The sequence below is a fragment of the Antennarius striatus genome, chromosome 2 (genome assembly GCF_040054535.1).
Source record: "Antennarius striatus isolate MH-2024 chromosome 2, ASM4005453v1, whole genome shotgun sequence".
Taxonomy (NCBI): Eukaryota; Metazoa; Chordata; class Actinopteri; order Lophiiformes; family Antennariidae; genus Antennarius; species Antennarius striatus.
The window spans coordinates 8,175,733-8,198,496 of record NC_090777.1 but is presented as its reverse complement, the minus strand read 5'-3'; the positions used below and the strand labels follow the sequence as shown (position 1 = coordinate 8,198,496).

The following is a 22,764-nucleotide window of genomic DNA, read 5'->3' as shown; positions in this document are numbered from 1 at the left end:
CTTTGTGCTGCACTTGGGTCCTGTTCGCACCCCGTGACAGTTATTAACGTTAACAAACTGGGAAGGGTCACTTAAATAGGACTTAACCACCTCAATGCTGATCCCTTAATACCAATTGTTTGTCCAGTCGTGCCAGAAGAATATTGTGGTCAATGTGTCAAAAGCTGTACTAAGGTCCAAGAGAACCAATATAGAAACAAGTCCTCTGTCTGAAGCGGTTAGAAGGTCGTTGCTAACCTTGACAAATGCCGTTTCCGTACTATGATGTTCCCTAAAACCTGACTGGAAATTCTCTAATTGGATTTAAGGAAATCACATAACTGATTAGTGACTATTTTGTCCAAGAACTTGGATAAAAATGGGAGATTTGAGATGGGTTGATAATTATTTATAACAGCAGGGTCCAGGCTAGGTTTTTTGAGAAGTGGCTTTATTACTGCTACTTTAAAGGACCGTGGTACATATCCAGTTGATAATGACATGTTAATTATATTAATGAAGTGGTCTCTAATTAAAGGTAAGACTTCTTTGATGAGTTTAGTTAAAATTGGATCTAACAGGCAGGAGGATGGTTTAGCTGAGTAGACTATTTTAATCAGCTGACTGATCTGTAGTGGAGAAAAGACATCCATAGAACCATAGGGTTCAGGAGTCCGCTGTGTGTTTTCCGGATTTAAGGGACCTAAAGAAGGACTAGAGTTTGTGGAGGACAGGACGCCATTAATTTTGTCTCTGATGAGCAGTATCTTATTATTGAAGAAATTCCTCAAATCATTGCTGTGGAGACTTGATGGAATACAAGGCTCATATGCACTGTGGTTCTTTGTCAGTCTGGATACAGTACTGAAGAATCTGTAATTGTTTCTATTGTGCTCGATTAATAATGGATAATAGGCTGCTGTAGCGGAACAAAGTGCCTTCCTGTATTTATGTAAACTATCTTGCCACGCAGAGCGGTGTTCTCCTAGTTTAGTGGAATTCCATTTCCTCTCAAGTTTTTGGGATTGTTGCTTTAATTGGAGGGTATGAAAATTAAACCAGGGAGCTTGCATCCCCTGTTTTATAGTCTTATTTTTGAGTGGAGCAATTAAATCTAAGGATTTCGCAGAGAGTCTGTAGTAATGTAAACAAACGCATCAATTTGAGATGGACTAACATTAACTGAGTTCGGAAAGTGACCTGCTGTGTAGTTCAGTTTTGGGATTAAATTAAGCAAACAGGGATTTCTTCCCTGAATTTAGAAATAGCATGATATGATGAATTTCTAGTACAAACTTTTTTTGCAGGATGGGAATCACACTATGGACAAATGTCAAAAGTGATTAGGTAGTGGTCAGAAAAGATAGGATTTTGTGGAAAGACAACTAACTCTTCAATTTCAATCCCATAAATCAGCACTAAATCCAGAGTATGCTTGAACTGGTGATTAGATTCTTGTACACACTGACTAAAGCCTATGAAGTCTAGTACTGACATAAATGCGCTACTGAGGCTATCATTACTGCCGTCCACGTGAATATTGAAATCACCAACAATAATGACCTTATCAGTTTTAAGAATTAAACTAGTTAAGAAATTGGCAAATTCAGATAGAAAGTCACTGTATGGACCAGGAGGACGATAAATTATGACAAATAATAGAGGCTGAAGTAGTTTCTGGATTGGGTTTGATAGGCTCAGACTTAGACTTTCAAATGAATTGAAGATCATTTTTGGTTTAGGGCTCAATTCTAGCAAGGAATTAAAAATAGATGCAACTCCTCCACCTCTGCCTGAGACTCAAGGGATCTGATAATTTAGGTGACTAGGAGGAGTAGCTTCATTTAGGGAAAAATAGTCATCCTCACTTAGCCAGGTTTCCGTTAAACAGAATAAATCCATATGATAATCTGATATAATGTCATTGATTAAAACAGCTTTTGAAGACAGAGATCTAATATTCAGGCGACCACATTTACTTGTTTTATACTCCGGAGCTGTTTAAGTCTTGGTTATGATTTTTATTAAATTTGGATGCTTTCCTCTGGACTTGAAATGACTTAATTTTACATGAATTAACTTTAAATGGTCGAGGGACAGACACAGTCTCAATGGTGTGTACAGTTGGTGACAGTATGGTGGGTGACAGTACAGTAGGTGAAAGTGTAGTGGGTAACATTTCAATGGGTGACGGTACAGTGGGTGACGGTACAGTGGGTGACTGTTCTAGGAGTGCAGAGACCTGTTTAAGACTGTGACTCTGCATCCCAGTCTCAACTGTAGGTCAGGGTTTTGGGTCAGAAGTAAACTTGGTCAGATTTTTGGACAGGAGAGCAGCGCCATTCCAAGTGGGATGTATGCCGTCTCTCCTAATGAGACCGGGTTTTCCCCAAAAAGTCCGCCAATTATATCTACAAATTGAACGTCATTAGCTGGACACCACCTAGACTGCCAGCATTTGAGTAAAGACATGCAGCATGTCATCACTGGTCAGATTAGGAAGGGGACCAGAGAACACTACGGAGTCCGACATTGTTTTAGCAAAGCTGCACACCGACTGGATGTTAATTTTAGTGACCTCCTGAGGGAATTTGCAGGGGACCGGGACCTCTGCAATCAGTGGAGCGTAGAAGGTGTGTACATTTTCCCCTTGGTCTTGTTAACCCCAGCTGTTGAGGAGTCGAGGGAAGGAGGCCCAGATTCCTCCCTGAAGGGCTGTTGGTGGAGCCTGTACAAGTACACCTCGAAACACGGCTAGCAGACCTCCAGTGGAGGGTTGTACTGTACATGTCGCTATAGCCATGAACAGATACAGAGCTCACTATGATCCTGAGCTGGGGAGGGGTGGGAACACGAAACATTTGTTCAGTCTCCCCGGCTGGTGGCACTGTTTAATGTGCTCAAGAAATGGTTTTAAGGTTTTAGGAAATATTTTACTTTCGATCTGTTCATCTTTGGATATTCAGCAGTAAATAAGTTTATTGTTTTGCTAAAATTTTTGTCTGATGCTGCCAATTTGGTGATCTGGATCACATTCTGGAACCAGACTCAAGGTGCTAGGTGCACCAAAGTTGTACCTGTGCTGGAGGGACTGGTGAAAGCCAGATTAAGGATTGATTGAACAGTCTTATTCCATCCATCCATTCATCCATCATCTTATCCGGGGCCGGGATGCCCAAACTTCCCTCTTCCCTCCTCCAGCTCCTTCGGGGGGAGCCCGAGGTGTTCCCAGGTCAGCCGAGAGATGTAGTCCTTCCAGCGTGTCCAAGGTCGTCCTTGAGGTCTCCTCCCGGTAGGACATGCCTGGACCACCTCCCCAGGGAGGCGTCCAGGAGGCACCTCAGCTGGCTCCGCTCAAGGTGGATGAGCTCCTCCCTGGTGACTGAGCTCCTCACCCTATCTCTAAGGGTGCACCCAGCCACTCTACGGAGGAAACTTATTTCAGCCGCTTGTATCTGGGATCTTGTTCTTTCGGTCATGACCCAAAGCTCATGACCATAGGTGAGAGTAAGAACGTAGATTGACCGGTAAATTGAGAGCTTCACCTTGCGACTCAGCACCTTCTTCACCACGACAGACCTATACAGCGACTGCATCACTGTAGAAGCTGCACCAATCCGTCTGTCAATCTCAAGTCCCATCCTTCCCTCACTCATGAACAAGATCCCAAGATACTTAAACGCCAATATATGAAGTCTGAGCTGAGGGGCCAAAAGCAAGCCCACACCAGCCTGCTGCCTCTCACTTTGGTCAAAACCAGAAAAGTGGAGAGTCCAGCCCCTCCCAAGGGTTTGGGTTCCAGAGCCCAAGCTGCGGGTGGAGGTGAGCCCGACTATATCTAGTCGGTACCTCTCAACCTCCCTCACAAGCTTTGGCTCCTTTCCCCCCAGTGAGGTGATATTCCATGTTGTCCTTTCAGGCTACGCCCGGCCTGGCACCGTGGACAGAGGCCCGGCCACCAGGAGCTTGCAGACGAGCCCCAATCCCGGGTGGGGTCCCAGTTGTGCCATACCGGGCGACGTCACGGTCCTTGATTTTTTACTCATCATAGGGGTTTTTGCGCTGCTCTTCGTCTGGCCCGTCACCCAGGACCTGTTTGCCAGCGGGAGACCCTAGCAAGAGCATAAAGCCCTTGACAACATAGCTCCTGGGATCATTCGGGTACTCAAACTCCCCCACCACGATAAGGTGGCAGCTCTCAGAGGAGTCTTACTACAGAGTGACAGACAATTTGATGTGTTTCAACTCTACTGTATATGGGTTGTGTTCTGCAGGGGGTTTGTGTTCAGCAGGGGAAGAAGTCTCTTTGGTTATTAATTTTTGATCAATGTTTCAGATTTGTTGATTTCTGATGGGTTTCTTTTTGTTGTAGTGATGTTATGTTTAAGAGTAAATGTAAATAAATGTTGTTGTTTTTTAAAAACCTCTCCTCTCCTCTGTTCTCTTCTCCTTTTCCTCCCCCTCTTCTCCTCTCCTCCCCTCTCCTGTCTTTTGTGTTTCATAGTCGTATGATCAGGCAAGCATTGGTGTTGCTTGGCAACAAGAGTGTGACCGCTGTGTTTGTTTTTAGACTAACCACAGGGAGGGAGCTGATCTGTTGTAACTGTACGAGCTACAGATGCATCACATCTCTTTACTCCTATGCTAGCAACAGATAGAGATCTGAATCAGTATGATGCATATTGGTGTCTATAAGGAGAATGTCAGTATGAAGATTTTTCTCATCTATGTCTGCTTTCATCTCCAGTATTTTCAGCCTCCATCATTAATCATTAATTTTGCTGCATATTTCAGAGATCAGCTCCTCAAACTTGTTTTGGTTCTCTCGTTCATCTGTTTATAACTCATATTGGGTTTTTTTTAATCTGGCTGTGCTCTGTCAGTGCAGAGAGGTCATAGAGTGTGTATAATAAATTCATTTGCATACTGCTTCATTTAAATGCATCTTTTATTCTTCACGCTTAGTTCAGTCATCTTTTTTGCAGTTGTTCTTTTTTATTTTTTGTGATGCTAAACCACTCTGAACTCTATTGGTTTGGTGGTGGAACCCATTATTTGACTCGCAATTTTTTTTGATGTAACCTGAATAACTTTTCAGCTTGTGAAATTTGAATCTTCATTCCAGCAATGGACAAAAATCAGAGAGCCAGAGGATGAGATGTAGGGCATGAATAGATAGAGGCAGATTTCATCACTCTTTGTGCTCCACTATAGGTGTAGTACGTGCATGTCTACTTGTTCTAGAATTGCAGAATTCCGCATGACGGTAGAAAGACTCCCATTATCTCCATAGAGTAAGAGGCCCTCCTGGACTTGGTTCTTCAAAATGGCACCATTAGGCCATGTGAAGTCGAGGGGTTTTGAGGTGATCCAAGTGTCAAGGGGATCTTCTGTGTCCATCACAATCACTTTTTCTTCATAAACCCTATAAAATATAACAAGAATGTAAATGAAGCAGATCTATGAATCAACGAGGGTCAAAGAGCAATGATATCAGGATGAGCAACTTATTTTGAATTTGGACTCAGCCATCCCAGATTGTTTACAGGTTTATTTAACTGTGTATTTCATACAATCACCGATGTGCTTCTTCACATGATGTATGTAAATCAAAAGTACATGTACTGTATCCAACAGTGTCTGTCTGCCTGTCTGTCTGCAGCATTCAAAAAAACTGTGGTGTTATCTACCTACAGAAAATATTGTCATTGCAATTGAATGAATACTTTAATAATCCCAAAGGGAAATGATTCACTTCTGCTTACACACATGCAGTCACCTACTGTCAGGACTAGAACATGACTGGCAGGGGAACCCAAAAGCATGACAGGGTAAGCAGGTGGGTCAAGGGTCTCATAGACAGAGTTCTGGTACAGATCCAAGGGCAGACAAGCCCAATAAGGGGCAGACAGGTAGACAGGATCCGGGAGTCGGACAGGGTCATACAATATAGGCAATCCAAAACCAGGAAAGACAAATCCAACAATGGGTTGGAAACAGGCAAGGTCAGGAGAACAGGCAGAGTCACGATCACAACTACGGTCAGGATACTAAGGTTGGAAAGTAAGGGTGAACACTAAAACAATCTGGCGGAGAGATGAGAACTAAACAAGGTATATAAAGGCTGGAGACAGATTGGGGAGTGGCTGCAGGTGTGTGGAAAGAAGGAAGGTGAAGGCTATGAACTGACTGCCAGTGTGACAGGATATGAAATGACACAATATGTGTTCAATGTCTGGATGATAAGGCACAGCACGACGCATTTCGATCTGACCTGCTGGTTGCAATCAAACAAGCAATAGAGATGCCACCGTTGTTTTTCTTCTCTCTCTCTCTCTCTCTCTCTCTCTCTCTCTCTCTCTCTCTCTCTCTCTCTCTCTCTTTCTCTCTCTCTCTCTCTCTCTCTCTCTCAATCTCTCTCTCCTCATATTTTCTGTTTCTTTACACCTCTCCCTCCATGCCTCTTTCAGTGCTGCACTCTTTGTTTACTTGTGGAAAAAACAAAAAAGGAGAAAATGTCATTTCAGACAAATGCAAAACTTAATTGTTCGGAGACATGACACATACAGCCATACAACATATGTTATAAATCTTTTCTTGTGTTTTCTTTGTATAACAGTTAAACACAACCCAGCATTCGCCATCCTAACAGTATAAATACAGTGCACTAGTCATATAATTGGTCCCAGATCCCATGGGAACTCAAGCTAGACAGCCAGACGGTGGGCAGTCACATCCATCATACATAAGATATTACCAGACATGTCATTAACAACCACATGACACCCAGGTACCACTCCAGCAGATCTCCAGACCATCACCTCCCCACACTCAGCCGCAAGTCGATAACCTTACTGGCCTTGATGCCCTACCCTTCTTCTTCCTGATACTCTCATTGTACCTTCTGATGGCACAGGGCACAAAAGAGGTCCTCAATCTCTCTGTGGAAATTAGTGACAGCAGGCTGCTACTGAAACAGCTTCTCTGCTGGGAGAAGATGGTGAGCCGGGGGTGGCTGGTGTTACCCAAGATTGTTCTCAACTTGAACATCGTTCTCATCAGAACTGTCTCCACAGAGTCCAGGATCTGCCCAACCACAGAACCAGCCCTGTGAATGAGTCTGTTTAGGCATTCCATGTCCCTTTTCCTGGCACCGCTACCCCAACACACAATCACGTAAGATGGCACACTGGATACAACAGACTGGTGGAACATCTGAAGGAGCTTGGAGCAGACGTTGAAGGAGGCTAGCCTCCTCAGGAAGTACATCCTACTTCGCCACTTCTTGTACATAGTCTATATTGGTAGAACAATCCAGTGTCTAATCCAGCTGCAGTCCCCGGTACTTGTTAGTCTCCACCTCTTTGCTATCAATGACCACCGACTGTGCCAAAATAGATGCCCGTCAGAAATCCAGGACAATCTCCTGGGTCCATCTCTCCTGGACCATCATGGGGGGTGGCAGTGGCTCAGTGGTAGAGCGGGTCGTCCTATGATCACAGGATTGGCGGTTCGATTCCTGCTCCTGCCCAGCCCTCTTCGGAGTGTGAGCTGACAGTGGGAGGTGTCAGCTCACCTCCAGGTCAGTGCCGAGGCGCCCTTGAACAAGTCCAGGTCAGTGCCGAGGCGCCCTTGAACAACTGCTCAATTGAGGTGCTACAGAGGCCCATCACTCTGCATCCCCCTATACTGTACTTATTGCATGCTCACAGGTCTCTAGCGTGTTGTGTATTTGTTCCAGGGGCCTGTACACAACATTGTACACATGTCTAACATTATATATATATATATATATATATGTGTGTGTGTGTGTATAATCTGAGTGGAAAAATAATTCCCCCACCAGGGATTAATAAAGTGAAGTTTCTTTTCTTTCTTTCCTTGGTCTTGAAGATGTTCATCTGAAGCTTGTTCCGCTGACACCACTCCTCAAAGTCCGCCACCACTCTCCTGTCACCCCCCTCATCACCCTCCCTCGTACATGCCTTAATCGCAGTGTCATCTGAGAATTTCTGTATGTGGTATGCATCTGAATTATGCTGGAAGTCTGCGGTGTAGAAGGCGATGAGAAAGGGAGAAAGCACAGTAACCTGAGGATCCCCTGTGCTGCTGGTCACCACAGAAGAAAAACAGTCCCTCATACGGATGCACTTTGGTCTGTCAGTCAGGTAATTGGTGATCCAGCTCACAATGCTGGGATCCACAGCCACAGAGGCCAGTTTGTCCTGCAGGAGCCTGGGCTGGATGGTGTTGAAGGTGCTCAAGAAGTCAAAGAAAAGCACCCGACATCCATATAGGTCAACAAACGATGGAGGAGGTAAAGGACAGCATCGTCAACCCCAACAAGAGGCCAGTAGGCAAACTGGAGAGGGTCCATCTCAGCCTACCGTGGGGATGCATGAGCTCCAGGACCAGTTGCTCCAGGGTCTTCATCACATGCAAGATGAGAGCCACTGGTCGATAGTCATTGAGCTCTGTTGGGCGTCTTCTCTTGGGCACAGGGACGATGCATGATGTGGGTGGGCTGGAAGTACACTAGGTTGTGATCTGATTTACCTAGTGGGTGGAGGGGGGTAGCTGTGTATGCATCCTTGGCATTGGTGTAGAACAGATCTGTGGTTCTATTTTTCTGTGTGGGGCTGTCCAAAAACTGGACCAATGTGGGCAGTGACGAGTCCAAGGTGACGTATTTGACGTCATGTGATGATGAACAGTCTCCGGGAGCCGGGTCCGAAGAGCAGAGGTGGTCGCACAGATGGTTTCTTGCGCCATCTTAATGTGGTGGGACATAAACGATGACGACAACAATGTGTGAAAACACACGCCAGGTAGTAGGGGCTGATGGTAACAGCTGTTAGTTCCAGATCGCGGTTGCACAGCTTTGTTTTCACCATCACATGTCGAGGGGGGCACCATCTCTCGGACGTATAAATAATAAGTCCACCTCCTTTCTTCTTATCAGCCGTGCTCCTATCCCGGTCCGTTCTTGTGGAGAAGCCAATCAGCGTAACATTAGCGTCGCATACATTGTCAGCCACGTCTCGGAGAAAACAAACAAGTGCTGCTGAGTCCTGCACAGCACTGTTAGAACATCCAGCTTGTTAGGCAGTGAGTTGACCTTCCCCATGATGACGGAGGGGAGAATAGGCTTCACTCACCTCGGGCTAGTTGCTCTAGCTGTTAGCTTAGCCTTTTGTTGTCACCCCCGTGAGTGCCTTGGTATCTTCTTTGGATGTTGTCAGGGATGACTTTCCGGATTTCTTCTGGTCCTCATGGACAGCATCTCCTCCCTGGAGTACACAAGTCCAATACTGCTGGCTTGCAGTAGTAGACTCGGCTGGAGGCTGTCCATAGGAGGACACAACTTATATTTATTTCGTCTCGCAGAAGTTTAGGAACAGGGTTCAAGCTGTTCTATCATGGTGTAGATAGGAAGAAAAATGGAGTAGGAGTTATCTTGAAGGAGGAGTTTTTTAGGGATTTCCTGGAGGTAAAAAAGTGTCAGATAGAGTGATGAGTCTGAAGCTAGAAATCCGTGGTGTGATGTTCAATATTGTTAGTGGCTATGCTCCACAGGTAGGAAGTGAGATGGAGGAGATGGAGAAATTCTGGTTGGATTTTGATGAAGTGATGCAGAGCATACCTAGAAGTAAGAGTTGTTATAGGTGCAGACTTCAATGGACATGTTGATGCAGGAAACAGAGGTGATGAGGAGGTAAATGGCAGGTCTGGCATCCAGCAGGGAAATGCAGAAGGACAGATGGTGGTTGACTTTGCAAAAAGGATAGACATGGCTATAGAGAATACTTTATTCCAGAAGAGGCAGGATCATAGGGTGACCTATAAGAGTGGAGGTAGGAGCACACAGGTAGACTACATCTTGTGTAGACGGTGTAATCTGAAGGAGGTCAGTGACTGCAAAGTAGTGCTGGGTGAGAGTGTAGCTAAACAGCACAGGATGGTAACCTCACTAACCTAACCTCACTCTTCCACTTGGGTCCCTCTCATTCACACACATGTACTCTGTCTTATTGCAGCTAACCTTCACTCCTTCCCTTTCCAGTACAAACCTCCACCTCTCTAGCCTCAACCTGTTCCTTGCTTTGACTACAGATCACAATGTCATCTGCAAACATCGTAGTCCATGGATATTCCTGTCTAACCTCATCTGTCACCCTGTCGATCACCATAGCGAACAAGAAGGGGCTCAGAGCTGATCCCTGATGCAGTCCCACCTCCATCTTGAACTCCTTTGTCACACCTACAGCACACCTCACCACTGTCTTACAATCCTCATACATGTCCTGCACCTCTCTAACATACGTCAATCAATCAATCAAGTTTTAATTACATAGCGCTTAATCATGGCAACAGACATTTCAAAGTGCTTTAACAGACAGAGAAACCTGACTGAACCCTCCAGAGCAAGCATAAGCGACAGTGGCGGGGAACAACTTCCTTGATGAGGAATAAACTCCTGGCAGGACCTACACTCTTTTGGGCGGCCATCCGCCTTGACCGGTTGGGTGGAAAAGAAATCAAAGGAAGATAAGAATAGGGAAATAGAAAGAGAGACAGAGAGAGAGTGGCAGATAGGCCAGATAGAGACAGTGTCAATATGGTTAAAGTTATGTTTCCCATTGGTAAATTCAAGGCACAATTACAGCTGCGTGGATGACTGTATGGTGGCACGGAGGAAGAAAGGAAGCAGGACCCCAGCTAATGGATAGATGAGGGGTGGTACTGGTGGGCTTGGAGGAGAAGGTCCACAGCACATGGATAGATGGGGCTGATACTGGTGGGCTTGGAGGTGCAGGTCCACAGAGGAAGGTCCACAGCAGATGGGCTGATGAGGGGTGGCACAGTATGATGACACGAAGGAAGAGAGGCAGCAGGAGCCCAGCCGATGGTTAGGTGAGGGGTGATACTGGTGGATGGGAGGTGCAGGTCCACAGCGGATGGGTGGATGAGGAGTGGATCAGTATGGTGGCGCGGAGGGGGAAAAAAGAAGCCGGACCCCAGCCGATGATTAGGTTAGGGGTGATACTGGTGGGATGAGAAGAGCAGGTCCATAGCGGATGGGTGGATGAGGGGTGAACCTGAGAAAAACCTGTGAGGACATAGAGCACAGAGACTCCAGGGAAGAAGTTGACTTAGTAGGGTGTGGTTTGAAACTTGGAAAGTGAGGTCAGAGAGGAGGAGGAGCAACAGAGATACTTCTCTGCCACTCCAGACTTTCTCATACAATACCACAGTTCCTCTCTGGGCACCCTGTCATAAGCTTTCTACAGATCTACAAAAACACAATGCAGCTCCCTCTGGCCTTCTCTGTACTTCTCTATCAACATTCTCAAAGCAAATACTGCATCTGTAGTACTCTTTTTTGGCATGAAACCATACTGCTGCTCACAAATGCTCACTTCTGCCCTTAGTCTAGCTTCCACTACTCTTTCCCATAACTTCATTGTATAGCTCATCAGCTTTATTCCTCTGTAGTTGCCACAACTCTGCACATCTCCCTTGTTCTTAAAAATGGGCACCAGCTCACTTCACCTCCATTCCTCAGGCATCTTCTCACTATCTAAGATCCTGTTGATCCAGTAAGAAACTCTACTGCCACCTCTCAAAGACACTTCCATGTCTCCACAGGTAGATCCTCAGGACCGACTGCCTTTCCACTCTTCATCCTCTTCAATGCCCTCCTCACTTCATTCTGACTAATCTTTGCTACTTCCTGGTCTACAACAGTCACCTTTTCTTAGTCTTTGTTCTCTCTCATTTTCCTCGTTCATCAACTCTTCAAAGTATTCTTTCCATCTTCTCATCACACTACTGGTACCTGTCAATACACTTCAATCCCTATCCTTAATCATCATAACCTGCTGCACGTCCTTCCCATCTCTATCTCTCTGTATTGCCAACCTGTATAAATCAGTGTCTCCCTCTTTTCTGTCCAACCTAGCATACAAGTCATCATAAGCCCCTTGTTTGGCCTTTGCTACCTCTACCTTCACCTTTCACTGCATCTCCCTGTACTCCTGTCTACTCACCTCAGTTTTCTCAGTGTCCCAGTTGTTCTGTGCTGGCGGTTTCGTTTTTCTTAAGGACAGGAGACAGTGTAAAATACAAGATATTTATTTGTCCATTCAAATCATGTATAGGTTGAGTAGCAGTACAATAATATCATCAATAGGTTGAGTATGAGTCCAATAACATCATCGATGATATTGACAGACAGACAGGTTCAACAAATACTTATCTAAGCATGACGAGAGCTCTGGGGATGATGAAAAAGTCCTCCGGTGTGTTGTTGCAGAATACTCTGGGTAGATGAAAACTTAAAATACAAAGTAAAAAATGGATCACATCTCTTTTTATACCCTAAAGGTGTGACTAGGGGGAGGTATTAACCTCGGCCCATCTGCTTTCAACCAGTTCTTTATGGGCTCTCAGTTGGTACGTCATGACCTCCAGACGTTACCAAAAATATCAAGTCGACAGTTTCACAAAATTATTTGATGACATAATATAATTAGTCATGTGAACCCTGTGAGGTTCTGCTGCAGACATTCTCTGGAAGACCCTGTGCAGAAACATACATTCTAATTTCAGGTAGTGTCTGAAATGATCTGGCTAGCTGCTTCTGTCAGTGTCTAACTTCTTCAAGGATACCCACAGTCATGCAAGCATTTCCAAATATGGTCTAACAGGAATTATTTTCATGCAGCGTCTTCATGACCGCGAGACATCCTGGGGCCACCTTCACAAGAGCTGAATAATATGACACACACAACACTCCAGATCTTTGGTTCAATTAAATGATATTATTTTGTTATATTATTGCATTATTTTATTATATTAAAAACTTTCCACCACAGTTCCTAGCTAACCTCCTCATTCCACCACCAAGTCTCCTTATCTATTTTCCTTCCAGATGACACACCAAGTACTCTCCTACCTGTCTCCCTGATCACACTAGCTGTAGTTGTCCAGTCATCTGGATCCTGGCGACCCAGAGCCTCTCTTAACTCCTTCCTAAAAGTCATGCAACACTCATCCTTTTTTTTTAGCTTCCACCATTTTGTCCTCTTCTGTCTTTGTCCTCTTCACCTTCCTCACCATCAGGGTCATCCTACACACCACCATCCTATGCTGTTTGACTACACTCTTGCATACCACTACTTTGCAGTCATTGTCAACGTCTACACAAGATGTAATCTACCTGTGTGCTCCTGCCTCCACTCTTATAGGTCAACCTATGTTCCTGCCTCTTCTGAAAGAAATATTTCACTGTAGCCATTCCCATCCTTTTTGCAAAGTCAACCACCATCTGTCCTTCTGCATTCCTCTCCTGGATACTAAACCTGCCCATCACCTCCTCATCACCTCTGTTTCCTGCATCAACATGTCCATTGAAATCTGCACCTATGACAACTCTCTCACCTCTAGGTATGCTCTGCATCATTTCATCAAAGTCCATTCAAGTGGGACATGTTAATCTGGGTAAAAAGAGAATAACTCGCAGTAGCATATTGTGCTGATGCTTGGTTTGAGGTATCATCCAGTTTCAGTGTATAAAACAAAACAGCACACAGCAGGAAGTGCAGAAAAACAGGGTGAAGTTAAATAAAACCAACAGGAGCTCCCAACAGTTGTTTCAGATAAATAAAGAAGGCCGCAGTCTTAGGACTTCAGTGACACTCTTCACCTGTAGCAGCTCAAAGGTTGGAAATCCTTCCCAGAGTCAACCACCTTTCCTGAGATGAGAAGCTGCTTGCAGCCACTGGGAATACAGTGAACCTACGTGGTGGCAGTTGATGCCACCAGCTGGAGGTTTGAATGGTGTATATAGCTTTTTTATGGTTTATTGTCGGAACAGACAGGTGATGGTTCAGGGATCCTGAGACTTTCAAAACTCCTGCACACAGTGGTGGCTGGCCAACAGTGTTAGGGCTCCAGCCTTCCAAAATTACACAGCTGTTACGGTTGCACAAGGAACCAGGTGCGAGAGTCCAAAAGTCAAAAATCCAAATCCTTTAATCAGTCCAAATTCAAAAGCCAGGAAAAACTCACTTCTCGGGAGTAGGAAGGAGGGGTTCCGGCGGAGTTGCCGAGGCAGGCGGCGGGGAAGATGCAGTGAGCTGGCTAGCTCCCACAATGGAAGTCAAATCGGTCATCTCGTGGGTGATAATATGCAGTTGTTGCATTACAGCTAGCAGCTGTTGTTGTTGCTGCTCCAGAGGGGTCTTCTGTTGCTCCACCGTACCCAAGAGCTGTGGGTCTCTCGCTGGTTCCATGTTGGTCACAGCGTACTGTTACCGTTGCACAAGGAACCAGGCGCAAGACTCCGAAAGTCAAAAATCCAAATACTTTAATCAGTCCAAATTCAAAAGCCAGGAAAAACTCAGAGCTTATAATACCTGTGGGATATCCAAAAAATTGTCGTCGAACAGGCAAGAGGTCAAAGCCGAAACAAGAACAGACAAGGCAAGGCTAAACTAATGGTCGTACAGAAGGTGGTCAGGTAAAACAGTAAACAATGAAACTCTGCTTCAAGGGATTACTGAAAAACGCTGTGACAGCGCTTAACAGAAAAGAAACGCCTTAATTAGGCAGGCCAGGGTGCTAAATTGGCCTCAGGTGAAACCCATGACAAACTAACTAACTATGGGGAGAACTAAACACGGATTGGCTAAACTCCGAACGAAACAGTCAGGAAAAACAAACCAGGTGCAACAAATCACTAAATGTGGCAGAAACAGAAAAGTACAAGAACTGAACCCATAAAATAAAATACAAAAGCAAGACAGACACAGACCATCACAGTACCCCCCCCCCCAGGAAACGCCTCCTGCGTTTTCACCTCCCGGACAACTGGTGATCCCTGCGAAACTCTCTGATGAGGAAATGTGGGACCACGGGCAATGAGGTGTGGGTAGAGGTTGGAGCAGACCAGAGGGGTGCTGATGTGAGTCTTTACCTTGGGCACAGATTGAGCAGGCAGTCACAAACTAACGAACATCCTTCTTCAGGTCAGGCCACCAAAATCTTCTAATAATGAACTTAAACCCCTGGATGACACGAAAGTTGTGACCACTCCAAAACCTTTTTACGCATGGTAATAGGCACAAACAAACAATTTACAGGACAGTTGCTAGGAGCACCCCCATCCCCTTGGGCCGCTTTCACCTGATTGTCTATGTCCATAGACACAGCGCTGGCGAAGACTTTGGGCCTTAGGATGGTGTCCTCTGAAGGGGGAGTTCCATCCTGATCGTACCATTGGGACAAAGCATCCGGTTTGACGTTCTTATCCCCTAAATGATAAGCGAGATGAAAATTAAACTGAGCAAAAAACATAGCCCACCTGGCTTGATGAGGATTAAGTCTCTTGGCTGTTTGAAGGTATTCCAGGTTCTTGTGGTCGGTCCAGACCGGGAATGGATGTTGAGCACCCTCTAGCCAATGTCGCCACTCCTCCAAGGCCAACTTGACCGCCAGCAGTTCCCGGTTGCCGATATCGTCATTCTTTTCCGCTGGGCTGAGGTGGCGAGAGAAGAAGGCGCATGGGTGAACCTTATTGTCTGAACGTGCTCTCTGAGAGAGAACTGCCCCTACCCCCACATCCGAAGCATCAACCTTGACAATAAATTGGACCTCCGGGTCTGGGTGGATGAGAATGGGAGCGGTAGTAAAACGTCTTTTCAGTTCCTGAAAAGCCTCATCCGCCTCCTCTGTTCAACAAAACCAGGTCTTGGTGGACGTGAGGGCAGTTATAGGAGCAGCCACCAAGCTGTAGTTCCTTATAAAACATCTTTAAAATTTAGAAAAACCCAAGAAATGCTGGAGCGACTTATGATCAGCGGGTGGAGGCCACTCTGAAACTGCAGTAACCTTGGCAGAGTCCATACTAATGCATCTGGTTACAATGTTGAACCCCAGGAAGGAGGTGGATGAGACGTGAAACACACTTTTCGGCCTTGACGAACAGCCTATTATCCAGCAGTCTTTTTAACGTCTGTCTTACATGTTCAACGTGTTCCTCTGTGGACTTTGAAAAGATCAAAATGTCGTCCAAACACAAAGTGGTTTAACATGTCTCCAAGTACATCATGAATAAGAGCTTGAAAAGTTGCGGACGCATTAGACAACCCAAACGGTATCACCAGATACTCCCAATTCCCTGTTGGTGTGTTGAATGCGGTCTTCCACTCAACCCCCTCCCTTATATGCACCAGATGGTAAGCGTTACGAAGGTCCAGCTTCGTGAAGATGGTAGCTCCCTGGAGCATCTCGAAAGTCATGGACATGAGAGGGAGGGAATACCGATTATTGATGGTGATGTCATTCAAACAACGGTAATCAATGCAGGGTCTGAGTGAACCGTCCTTCTTTCCTTCAAAGAAGAATCCAGCCCCAGCAGGTGACGATGAGGGTCTGATGATCCCAGCAGTCAGCGACTCATTCAGGTACTTCTCCATGGCCAGGTGCTCTGGACGGGAGAGAGAGTACAGGCAACCCCTAGGAGGCACTGTCCCGGGTTTCAGGTCAATACAAGTTATAAGGTCTGTGAGGAGGTAAACAGGTCGCACAAGACTTACTAAAAACCAGTTTCAGGTCCTGATAAACCTTAGGAACCTGATCCAGACAGGGAATATCCTGCCCCTGAGGAGCAAGAGCATGATTATTAGCATGCACAAGACAAGATTCAAGACAAAATGGGCTCCAGTCATTAATTTCATGTTTTCTCCAGTCCATCTGAGGGTTGTGTTTGTTCAGCCAGGGATGGCCCAGCACCAAAGGGGAGTGTGGTGACTCTATTAGATTGAATTTGATCCTCTCCTGATGATTTCCTGAAATGTTCAGCTTAAGCAGAGTGGTTGAGTGGGTGATACAGTCAATTCTCTGACCATTAAGGGAGTTTACCACCAGTGGACGCGCTATCCCATCCAGGGGAATACCCTACCTGATGGCTGCCTCCCTATCCATGAAGTTGGCCTCTGCGCCGGAATTCACCAGGGCCGAGGTTTCCTTGTCTCCCCCGCTCCACTCCAAAGTGACAGGCAGGCACGTTCTGTTCCTTGAAGAGGTCTTGAGGAGGTCTCGACAGGAAGTACGCCCACTAGTACGCCCCGCTTATGCTTGCTCTGGAGGGTTCAGTTGGGTTTCTCTGTCTGTTAAAGCGCTTTGAAATGTCTGCTGCCATGATTAAGCGCTATATAAATAAAACTTGATTGATTGATTGATAGTGCTCCTCTCCTCACTAATGAGCGCTGCCTTTTACTGGGCACCCGGCGGCAAAGGGTCCATGGTTTCCGCAGTAAAAGCAGGCACGTTCCTTTAATCTCTTCTCCTTCTCCTCCCTGGTGAGACGGCCAGGATCCAGCTGCATGGGTTCCCCCTTTGAAGGCGGACGTGTCCGGTCACCTCGATCTGGGGAGGTCTGTCCTGACAGTGTTCGAGGAGTAGAACGACCCCAAAAACTGCTAGAGCTGGTTAAGCGTTTTCTCTCCTCAAAATGCGAATCCACACGAATAGCCAGCTCAATGAGTTTATCAATATTGTCTCGGGTCAACAGTTCATCCTTAACCCCCTCTGACAGGCCGTCAAGAAAAATGTCAAATAATGCTCTCTTCTCCCAACCACTGTTGGTGGCCAGGGTTTGAAACTTGATTGCATAGTCAGAGACAGATCGGTTACCTTGCCTTAGACAAAGTAATCCTCTTCCCGCCTCATGACCGTGCCGAGACTGGTCGAAGACCCTCTTCATCTCCTCCTCCAACAGAGCTGACATTTGCGTACGCAACCCAGCCTCCCACGCTGCAGACGCCCACTGCTTGGCCTTGCCGGTCAGCTGCGTGATGATATAAGCCACGTGGGACTGTTCTGTGGGAAAAGGTCTGGGCTGGAGACTGAAGATTAACTTGCACTGGGTCAAAAAAGCACGACAGGTTCCGGGCTCACCGTCGCACTTCTTGGGAGGAGGAAGGTGGGGTTCCAGCAGAGTTGCCGAGGCAGGCGGCGGGGAAGATGCAGTGAGCTGGCTAGCTCCCACAATGGAAGTCAAATCGGTCATCTCGTGGGTGATAATATGCAGTTGTTGCATTACAGCTAGCAGCTGTTGTTGTTGCTGCTCCAGAGGGGTCTTCTGTTGCTCCACCGTACCCAGGAGCTGTGGGTCTCTTGCTGGTTCCATGTTGGTCACAGCGTACTGTTAACGTTGCACAAGGAACCAGGCGCAAGACTCCGAAAGTCAAAAATCCAAATACTTTAATCAGTCCAAATTCAAAAGCCAGGAAAAACTCAGAGTTTACAATACCTGTGGGATATCCAAAAAATTGCTGTTGAACAGGCAAGAGGTCAAAGCCGAAACAAGAACAGAAAAGGCAAGGCTAAACTTGTGGTCGTACAGAAGGTGGTCAGTAAAACAGTAAACATTTGGCATACACGAAACTCTGCTTCAAGGGATTACTGAAAAACGCTGTGACAGCACTGAACAGAAGAGACACACCTTAAATAGGCAGGCCAGGGAGCTAAATTGGCCTCAGGTGAAACACATGACAAACTAATTTAGTATGGGGAGAACTAAACACGGATTGGCTGAACTCCAAAGAAAACAATCAGGAAAAACAAACCAGGTGCAACAAATCACTAAATGTGGCAAAAACAGAAAAGTACAAGAACTGAACCCATAAAATAAAATACAAAATCAAGACAGACACAGACCATCACAACAGCAACACACAACAAAATATTACTTTTACTGATAATCATAATAGTAGTAATAATCATTTATGCAAATTATCGACATTTTTGGATTTAATGTGTGTGTAAAATATGACAAAACATCTTTCAGTCCCCTGTCTCCCTATTTGAAGTTCAGTTGTGGGGTGATGGAGAAGATGCACTCAGCAAGTGGGATATGTTGCTCTTTAACTAATGGCTGATACAAGATATAAATAAATGACAATAAAACAATGAGTGCTCAATGGCAATTATCTTATGAAGAGCCGATTGACATCACTGCTATCCAATTTACGTTGGGAAATGGATTTGAAACAAAGTTATTTTTAAATGATTTGAATTTCAAAGTAGAATGTGTTTTTGATACCTTCACTTTTTTGCATTAAATAATGGTACAATGCTGAATTTAATGGATATGACACAGCACCACCTACAAAAATTTCCAACAGTCATCATTGTCTGTTACAGCTGTCACAGTGCAATCTACTATTTTTCATTCACTCATTCATTTTCTCAAACCACTTTATCTCCTTGTGCAGGTCGCGGGGAGCTGGAGCCTATTCCAGCTTGTCTTAGGGCGTGAGGCTGGGGAAAGTCTGGGCACAACGCGAGTGCACCGCGGATCTGTCAGACACGCACACAAGCACACACACACATACTTAAGGCACACAGTAAATTCATTATTCCCTCTTGTCACTGCATCCAAACAGGTAATTAAGAGATGTAGCATATTTTAACATTATTTATAGTTTGCTCAAATTTTAGAAAAAGTTACTGATCTGATTTCCAAATATTTAACTGAAGGGGTGGGGCTTTGATTGAGATAAGCAGACATAAGTGGGTTTGTTCAGTCTAGGGGAAAGAAATGAGCTAATCTGTTTTGCGTGGTCTTTTCCATTATTCTTTATCAATTTGAGAGGTCTATATGTGTGTGGCTCCTCTCTGTTGTTGCCTTCCTCTGCCTCTCCTTGTGGATTGTGACACGTTTCATATGATGAGGGTGTCCTTGTTGCATCATTTATTTTATGTACAACAGTAAAATTGGATTTACTCAGTCTTAACTAAATTGTGTGGCAGTCGCACCCATGTTGTGCTGCATATAGAATGACAGATTATTACTGCTTTATTTTTCACAGTTTCAGTCACAGCTCTGTGGATCTGTCATCTGTGTGGGTGACTCAGAAACACTCACTCTATCCCTTTCACTTACTCTCCCTCTCTCTCTCCCTTCTCTGTCACTCCTCCTTCCACAGATTTGTGCTGAATGGCTGCTTATCTATTACATGCTATTTTCCCTCCATCTCCTCCAGTGTTTCTGCAGGAGCAACGCGTTTCCTGTTCTTTTGTTTCACTTTTTTGTGTATTTGAATGAAACCGCAGCATTTGGGGATGTTTGTGTCTGTGCTTGTGAATAACTAAAGGGGTGCTATTATGAAAATCAAACTTTTTCAGTTCTCTAAATATACAGTACATAGTGGTCCTCGCTAACCCGACTAACTCCTAGAATCTGGTAAACAAACGCTACCTGCATCAATAGATATGTGGTGTTTTAGGAATTCGTGGGCCAGACCAAACATAACTATCAGATTGTGCTAGAATGGCCGTTTGTGACGTAATTTACGTTTTGTGACATAATTTACATCACATACGTTGCTCTGTGATTGACGATATTGATTGGTTGACATGCCCAAGGGTGTGGCAATTCCTGAAGGTGGAGATCGTTAAGGCTAGGGTAGCAGTATGTGGTAATTTCCTAGCTCAGAGCTACACAATGACAAGCTGTTGAACTCAGTTAGCATTTGGCTAACTAGTTAGAGGTCCACTTCAGTCATGTGTATGAGTGTGTGTGTGTGTGTGTGTGTGTGTGTGTGTGCGTGTGTGTATGTGTATGTGTGCGCGCGCACGCATATTCAATTCGTGATCAGGCTACGGTAGCAGTATATGGTAACGAGCTGGATCAGAGCTACACACTAAAAGTTCCTCAAAGGCCGTTGAATTCAGCTAGCATTTGCTGTGTCTGTGTGTGTGTCCGCCTGAGGCTATCCCCAACATCACAGCGGACACATAACCAGTTACACATTAATTACTAATTCAGAACAATTGTCTGTATTTTGTTGAATGAAAGCAGCTTTAGTTCTTCTAAGTGATCGGAGAGCGCGCAAGAATGCAAGAAAAACTTGGTCTTACCAGTAAAATCCCATGTTTCAGTAGTTTGTGTTAGGTTAGCTCCCTTGTTATTCACAAGCTCTCGATGTCCATAACGGTTTTCAGAAAACACAGTGTAATTTTCTCACCGCCCGGTCTCATCATGTTTACACAATGAGCCTCAAGTCCAGCAAAGACTGAGGAAGCAGGTCCATGGGACCTTCAAGTCATCTGATTTTCAGACCATGGCACAAATATTGCATATTGTTTAGATGGAGGAGGGAGATAGAGACATGACGTCTGGAGCACAGGTGGTGAGACAAAAAGACACTGGGAGGCATTGTTGTGCCTCATGTTCATAGAGGAATTACCAATTTTTTCCTTCCTATGCCCCATATTGAACTGACATCAAACTTGATGCTTGTCTGTTGACATTATTCCACCAAATGAGGAAATTTTGTGACTTTAATATTGATTCTGCTTCATGTCTTTCTCTCTGCAGAAGGAAAGGTGTATGTAATGGGTGGCATGGGGGTCGACACCACACCGCAGGCCCTGGTGAGACTTTATGAGGCAGAGAAGAACCAATGGCAGGCGCTGACCTCAATGCCAACACCGCGGTACGGAGCCACGCCTTTCATAAGAGGAAACAAAATCTACTTGATGGGTAGGAAATAAGATCTCATCATATCATTTCTCTTAACATATATTATTTGCTCAGTAGCAATTCACAAAAACTTTTAAAATGAGCTTTGCATGAAAAGGATTGAATGTCCCATTCTCATGACGTGATATAGTGTGTGGACCAATGTGTGTGGACGAAAGATCAATGTAAGATCACAAAACTGGACCAATCATACACTGACAAGTGCTACACTAATGTCTAAAACAAATACCACACGGCATTAAAAAATTCTAAAACTGATGAAGTCAGTGATTAACAATAATGGTGCTATTGCTAAGTAACTGTAGGGTCATTGCATCTTTGTACAATAAAACAGTATATAATTTTTGTGAGTGGCTCTTATGTGTGAGTGATGGTGGGTGAAGTTAAGAGGGAAAGCCTATGGTCGTGAGCTATGGGCAATGAAGGGAAGAATAAGATTCGGGGTGGCTAAAATGAATTTTGTACAGAGGGCGGCTGGGCTCAACAACTTCAATCCACAGAGAAAGTTTTCTATTTATTTGTTTACTTTTTAAATAAAATTAGGTGGAACACTGGCACAGTGGGCAGCGCTATTGCCTCACAGAAAGAAAGCTTGATTCCTTTCTGTGTGGAGTTTGTGTGGTCTCGTGTCTGCATGGTGTCACTCTAGATTCACCAGCTTCTTCCAACCTTTAGAGCCTATTTTGCTTAAAACCTAGTGGGTTGCTTAGTTAAAAAAATTAGGTACAGTGCGCCTTAGTTTAAAAGTTCAAAAACGAGTTAGTTTAAAACCTAGTTAGTTCAAAACTAGTTAGTTCTAAACCTAGTTAGTTCAAAACCTAGGGAGTTAGTTCAAAACGTATTAAGTTTAAAACATAGTTCATAACCTAGTTAATTCAAAACCTAGTTAGTTCAAAACCCAGTGAGTTAGTTCAAAACCTAGTGAGTTAGTTCAAAACCTAGTTAGTTACCAACCTAGTTAGTATATAGCCTAGTTTGTTTTAGACCCAGTGGGTTAGTTAGTTCAAAAACTAGGTATAGTGCGCCCTTACTCCTCACAGTAAATGCGTTCAAGGAACCACAGGCGATTAAAGAATTCCATGATAGAGCGACGCCAGTGTACCGCGGAGCCACATAGAAAAAAACAATGAGTCACACACACACCCGGCCAATTTGGGACCGGCCAATCAACCTGAAGCGCATGCTTTTGGAGGTGGGAGGAAGCCGGAGAGAACCCACGCAGACACGGG

The 22,764-nt window shown here is 44.9% G+C and overlaps 1 protein-coding gene across 3 annotated transcripts in view; it reads left to right on the top strand.

Annotated features, from left to right (window-relative positions):
* Nucleotides 1-22,764, top strand: part of klhdc8b (kelch domain containing 8B) — a 165,841-nt gene that overhangs the window by 86,793 nt on the left and 56,284 nt on the right. For all 3 annotated transcript variants that reach the window (XM_068338920.1, XM_068338937.1, XM_068338928.1), the window contains one exon: nucleotides 21,371-21,535. In XM_068338920.1, the coding sequence (XP_068195021.1) occupies nucleotides 21,371-21,535 (165 nt within the window). The remainder of the gene's footprint in view (nucleotides 1-21,370; nucleotides 21,536-22,764) is intronic.